Source organism: Amphibalanus amphitrite, unplaced genomic scaffold, assembly GCF_019059575.1.
Source record: "Amphibalanus amphitrite isolate SeventyFive unplaced genomic scaffold, NRLGWU_Aamphi_draft 000020F_arrow, whole genome shotgun sequence".
Classification (NCBI taxonomy): Eukaryota; Metazoa; Arthropoda; class Thecostraca; order Balanomorpha; family Balanidae; genus Amphibalanus; species Amphibalanus amphitrite.
The window spans coordinates 1,576,631-1,582,767 of record NW_024881516.1 but is presented as its reverse complement, the minus strand read 5'-3'; the positions used below and the strand labels follow the sequence as shown (position 1 = coordinate 1,582,767).

Sequence of the window (6,137 nt, the reverse complement as noted above, 5' to 3'; positions counted from 1 at the left end):
ATTGCTACCATATTGCAGTTATCCCTTTACAAGTTATCCTTTCTTCTATTTCCTAGGCTCATATGACAATAACCCGGTTTACATAGGGTTTGTTGCAAGCTTATATCTCCGTCCGTGATGTTGCAAAAGATGCCAATGGTGCTTAACAATTTACAAAATGATCCCCTCTAAATATTTGAAGACCACTGCAACGAAATTATCGCCAAATTAACGAGCTAGAGCCTCGTCAAATATGCTATGTAAACCGGGTTAATATGCGTATTGTGTATTGTGTGAGCATAGGGCATGGGCATTGCAACTTTGAATTACTGGCAAGTGGCAACAAATAAAATCGGCTATGCTTGTGTTAACCTCGGTATGATCTGTTTAGAATTCAGGTTGTCGAAATCCTTCTTCTCCCACTCCGCCATCATTTGAGTGAACTTGATGAAGCTGTCGTTTTTCGAAAGCCGAAAAGCATCCCTTGAGCATCTGACTGTCGAAGTGCTGGCAACTGCATCCCCATACGTGTGGTTTCAGACGTTCCGCTCCTCAGACCGCAGCTATGGGCTGGCTCGCTGGAGCCGCTGTCACCGGCGCCATTGTCCTGGCTCTGGCGTCGGCCAACGAGGTCACCTTCTCCACCGCAGCCTTCGAACAGCGCGTCATCCAGGAGGTCGGAGGTAAGCCGACCGTGTATTTAACCCGCGCACCGACGGGGGGCGGATATCCGCCCCCCCCCCCTGAGGTTTTTCGCAAATAGCGGGAAAACCGCGGCGCGTAGCGCCGCGATGGTACGACTATTCTCTCATCAATTTTACACATGGTGTGCAAGTTTGAACCTCCTAACTTTTAAGGTCAGGTCACCAGGTCACTTTGAATGACCCAACCTCAAGTCACTTTTTTGCAACTTTGTCACCGTGCCAGAGCTACAGTAGATGTCGGAGGCCTTTGAAAGTCGCAGGATGTTATTAGGTCATTAGAAGCTACAATTTGTTTATCTCGGAATTTTGATATCGGTGACCTAAGGTCAGGTCAATTTCTCGACCTCCCCATTATAAGTCAACGGGGGAAAATCAGCTCCCTGTTTTTACCACTAAAACGGGTCGGAATGGCCCCATATACCATACATGACTTCACATACGATCGACCTTCAATGTCCGTGAAGTTAGCGTCAGCAACAGCAACGAATACAGCGTCGGATTCAGAATCGCTTGAAAAACTCATATTAGGTCAATTGGGGGACGGGGAGCAAGAATATGACATTTATATGGCCCTAGCTCTTACCCCTTACCCCTTAATCGGCCCTTAAAGGAAGGGGCGCGTCAAAAGTGCCTCAAGGGTTCGTCTGATCGCCAAAATAAGGGTCGCAATCGATTCCTCGGGTCAATATCTAGCCGTAGCCTCGGGTTCCAGATATGTGCAACTTACCCCTTACCCCTTAATCGGCCCTTAAGGGAAGGGGCGCGTCAAAAATGCCTCAAGGGTTCGTCTGATCGCCAAAACAAGGGTCGCAATCGATTCCTCGGGTCAATATCTAGCCGCAGCCTCGGGTTCCAGATGTGTGCAACTTACCCCTTACCCCTTAATCGGCCCTTAAAGGAAGGGGCGCGTCAAAAGTGCCTCAAGGGTTCGTCTGATCGCCAAAATAACGGTCGCAATCGATTCCTCGGGTCAATATCTAACCGCAGCCTCGGGTTCTAGATGTGTGCAACTTACCCCTTACCCCTTAATCGGCCCTTAAAGGAAGGGGCGCGCCAAAAGTGCCTCAAGGGTTCGTCTGATCGCCAAAATAAGGGTCGCAATCGATTCCCCGGGTCAATATCTAGCCGCAGCCTCGGGTTCCAGATGTGTGCAACTTACCCCTTACCCCTTAATCGGCCCTTAAAGGAAGGGGCGCGTCAAAAGTGCCTCAAGGGTTCGTCTGATCGCCAAAATAAGGGTCGCAATCGATTCCTCGGGTCAATATCTAGCCGCAGCCTCGGGTTCCAGACGACACCCACCGGACACGATTTGGTAGCCGAGGTCTGTGACGTCAGCCGGGCGTGAAGTTTTCCCTTCACCATAGGCTCTACACACAAACTGGCCAAAGTTCAAGCCAGGATAGCCCGGCCTGAAAGTGCAAAAATGATTAAATTTTGCCCTCATTAGATTCAGTGCTTCATTTTATAACTAAAACCGTCCGTTATTAGGCCTCAATGAAGGTACAAAGTACTCAAAATCGAAATTCAAGAAGATGCTGTCGGAGCACAATCTGGTAGCATCACGTGACTTCTTTTCAGCAGATTATAGATAATTTCAGGATATATTCACACGATTGCTGCCTAAAACATCATAAATAATACATTTGTAGCATTTATTACTTCCATTTAAGTCATAACCTTGTAAAATGCAAAGTGTATCATGGTAGTCACGTGACCAAAGGTATAACAGGGGGTTGGGACAGACACTCAAAGGATTTCGAGTTTATTAATTAAATTATATAATTTTCATGGTGGAATTGAAAGATTCTATTTTTTCCTAATAGCATACAAATTTTCGTATGTAAAATATTTTCCTTATGGGTGAAATTCTCCATATAAGAAATATCAGTGACGTCACCAGGGCTTTACTCAAAACATCGGACCTACCTGTTTCTTATAGGTATCTTAGTTCCAGATGTGTGCAACTTACCCCTTACCCCTTAATCGGCCCTTAAAGGAAGGGGCGCGTCAAAAGTGCCTCAAGGGTTCGTCTGATCGCCAAAATAAGGGTCGCAATCGATTCCTCGGGTCAATATCTAGCCGCAGCCTTGGGTTCCAGATGTGTGCAACTTACCCCTTACCCCTTAATCGGCCCTTAAAGGAAGGGTCGCGTCAAAAGTGCCTCAAGGGTTCGTCTGATCGCCAAAATAAGGGTCCCAATCGATTCCTCGGGTCAATATCTAGCCGCAGCCTCGGGTTCCAGATGTGTGAAACTTACCCCTTACCCCTTCATCGGCCCTTAAAGGAAGGGGCGCGTCAAAAGTGCCTCAAGGGTTCGTCTGATCGCCAAAATAAGGGTCGCAATTGATTCCTCGGGTCAATATCTAGCCGCAGCCTCGGGTTCCAGATGTGTGGAACTTACCCCTTACCCCTTAATCGGCCCTTAAAGGAAGGGGCGCGTCAAAAGTGCCTCAAGGGTTCGTCTGATCGCCAAAATAAGGGTCCCAATCGATTCCTCGGGTCAATATCTAGCCGTAGCCTCGGGTTCCAGATGTGTGCAACTTACCCCTTACCCCTTAATCGGCCCTTAAAGGAAGGGGCGCGTCAAAAGTGCCTCAAGGGTTCGTCTGATCGCCAAAATAAGGGTCGCAATCGATTCCTCGGATCAATATCTAGCCGCAGCCTCGGGTTCCAGATGTGTGCAATTTACCGCTTACCCCTTAATCGGCCCTTAAAGGAAGGGGCGCGTCAAAAGTGCCTCAAGGGTTCGTCTGATCGCCAAAATAAGGGTCGCAATCGATTCCTCGGGTCAATATCTAGCCGCAACCTCGGGTTCCAGATGTGTGCAACTTACCCCTTACCCCTTAATCGGCCCTTAAAGGAAGGGGCGCGTCAAAAGTGCCTCAAGGGTTCGTCTGATCGCCAAAATAAGGGTCGCAATCGATTCCTCGGGTCAATATCTAGCCGCAGCCTCGGGTTCCAGATGTGTGCAACTTACCCCTTACCCCTTAATCGGCCCTTAAAGGAAGGGGCGCGTCAAAAGTGCCTCAAGGGTTCGTCTGATCGCCAAAATAAGGGTCGCAATCGATTCCTCGGGTCAATATCTAGCCGCAGCCGCGGGTTCCAGATGTGTGCAACTTACCCCTTACCCCTTAATCGGCCCTTAAAGGAAGGGGCGCGTCAAAAGTGCCTCAAGGGTTCGTCTGATCGCCAAAATAAGGGTCGCAATCGATTCCTCGGGTCAATATCTAGCCGCAGCCTTGGGTTCCAGATGTGTGCAACTTACCCCTTACCCCTTAATCGGCCCTTAAAGGAAGGGTCGCGTCAAAAGTGCCTCAAGGGTTCGTCTGATCGCCAAAATAAGGGTCCCAATCGATTCCTCGGGTCAATATCTAGCCGCAGCCTCGGGTTCCAGATGTGTGCAACTTACCCCTTACCCCTTCATCGGCCCTTAAAGGAAGGGGCGCGTCAAAAGTGCCTCAAGGATTCGTCTGATCGCCAAAATAAGGGTCGCAATCGATTCCTCGGGTCAATATCTAGCCGCAGCCTCGGGTTCCAGATGTGTGCAACTTACCCCTTAATCGGCCCTTAAAGGAAGGGGCGCGTCAAAAGTGCCTCAAGGGTTCGTCTGATCGCCAAAATAAGGGTCCCAATCGATTCCTCGGGTCAATATCTAGCCGCAGCCTTGGGTTCCAGATGTATGCAACTTACCCCTTACCCCTTAATCGGCCCTTAAAGGAAGGGGCGCATCAAAAGTGCCTCAAGGGTTCGTCTGATCGCCAAAATAAGGGTCCCAATCGATTCCTCGGGTCAATATCTAGCCGCAGCCTCGGGTTCCAGATGTGTGCAACTTACCCCTTACCCCTTAATCGGCCCTTAAAGGAAGGGGCGCGTCAAAAGTGCCTCAAAGATTCGTCTGATCGCCAAAATAAGGGTCGCAATCGATTCCTCGGGTCAATATCTAGCCGCAGCCTCGGGTTCCAGATGTGTGCAACTTACCCCTTACCCTTTAATCGGCCGTTAAAGGAAGGGGCGCAGCAAAAGTGCCTCAAGGGTTCGTCTGATCGCCAAAATAAGGGTCCCAATCGATTCCTCGGGTCAATATCTAGCCGCAGCCTTGGGTTCCAGATGTGTGCAACTTACCCCTTACCCCTTAATCGGCCCTTAAAGGAAGGGGCGCGTCAAAAGTGCCTCAAGGGTTCGTCTGATCGCCAAAATAAGGGTCGCAATCGATTCCTCGGGTCAATATCTAGCCGCAGCCTCGGGTTCCAGATGTGTGCAACTTACCCCTTACCCCTTAATCGGCCCTTAAAGGAAGGGGCGCGTCAAAAGTGCCTCAAGGGTTCGTCTGATCGCCAAAATAAGGGTCGCAATCGATTCCTCGGGTCAATATCTAGCCGCAGCCTCGGGTTCCAGATGTGTGCAACTTACCCCTTACCCCTTAATCGGCCCTTAAAGGAAGGGGCGCGTCAAAAGTGCCAAAAGTGCAAAAGGCTGCGGCTAGATAATGACCCGAGGAATCGATTGCGACCCTTATTTTGGCGATCAGACGAACCCTTGAGGCACTTTTGACGCGCCCCTTCCTTTAAGGGCCGATTAAGGGGTAAGGGGTAAGTTGCACACATCTGGAACCCGAGGCTGCGGCTAGATATTGACCCGAGGAATCGATTGCGACCCTTATTTTGGCGATCAGACGAACCCTTGAGGCACTTTTGACGCGCCCCTTCCTTTAAGGGCCGATTAAGGGGTAAGGGGTATATTGCACACATCTGGAACCCGAGGCTGAGGCTAGATATTGACCCGAGGAATCGATTGCGACCCTTATTTTGGCGATCAGACGAACCCTTGAGGCACTTTTGACGCGCCCCTTCCTTTAAGGGCCGATTAAGGGGTAAGGGGTAAGTTGCACACATCTGGAACCCGAGGCTGCGGCTAGATATTGACCCGAGGAATCGATTGCGACCCTTATTTTGGCGATCAGACGAACCCTTGAGGCACTTTTGACGCGCCCCTTCCTTTAAGGGCCGATTAAGGGGTAAGGGGTAAGTTCCACACATCTGGAACCCAAGGCTGCGGCTAGATATCGACCCGAGGAATCAATTGCGACCCTTATTTTGGCGATCAGACGAACCCTTGAGGCACTTTTGACGCGCCCCTTCCTTTAAGGGCCGATTAAGGGGTAAGGGGTAAATTGCACACATCTGGAACCCGAGGCTGCGGCTAGATATTGACCCGAGGAATCGATTGCGACCCTTATTTTGGCGATCAGACGAACCCTTGAGTTACTTTTGACGCGCCCCTTCCTTTAAGGGCCGATTAAGGGGTAAGGGTAAGTTGCACACATCTGGAACCCAAAGCTACGGCTAGATATTGACCCGAGGAATCGATTGCGACCCTTATTTTGGCGATCAGACGAACCCTTGAGGCACTTTTGACGCGCCCCTTCCTTTAAGGGCCGATTAAGGGGTAAGGGGT

The 6,137-nt window shown here is 50.1% G+C and overlaps 1 protein-coding gene across 2 annotated transcripts in view; it reads left to right on the top strand.

The window, feature by feature from the left end:
• Positions 1-6,137, top strand: part of LOC122390487 (angiopoietin-4-like) — a 39,405-nt gene that overhangs the window by 3,553 nt on the left and 29,715 nt on the right. For both annotated transcript variants that reach the window (XM_043383493.1, XM_043383501.1), the window contains exon 2: positions 520-662. In XM_043383493.1, the coding sequence (XP_043239428.1) occupies positions 545-662 (118 nt within the window). In that variant the 5' untranslated portion in view covers positions 520-544. The remainder of the gene's footprint in view (positions 1-519; positions 663-6,137) is intronic.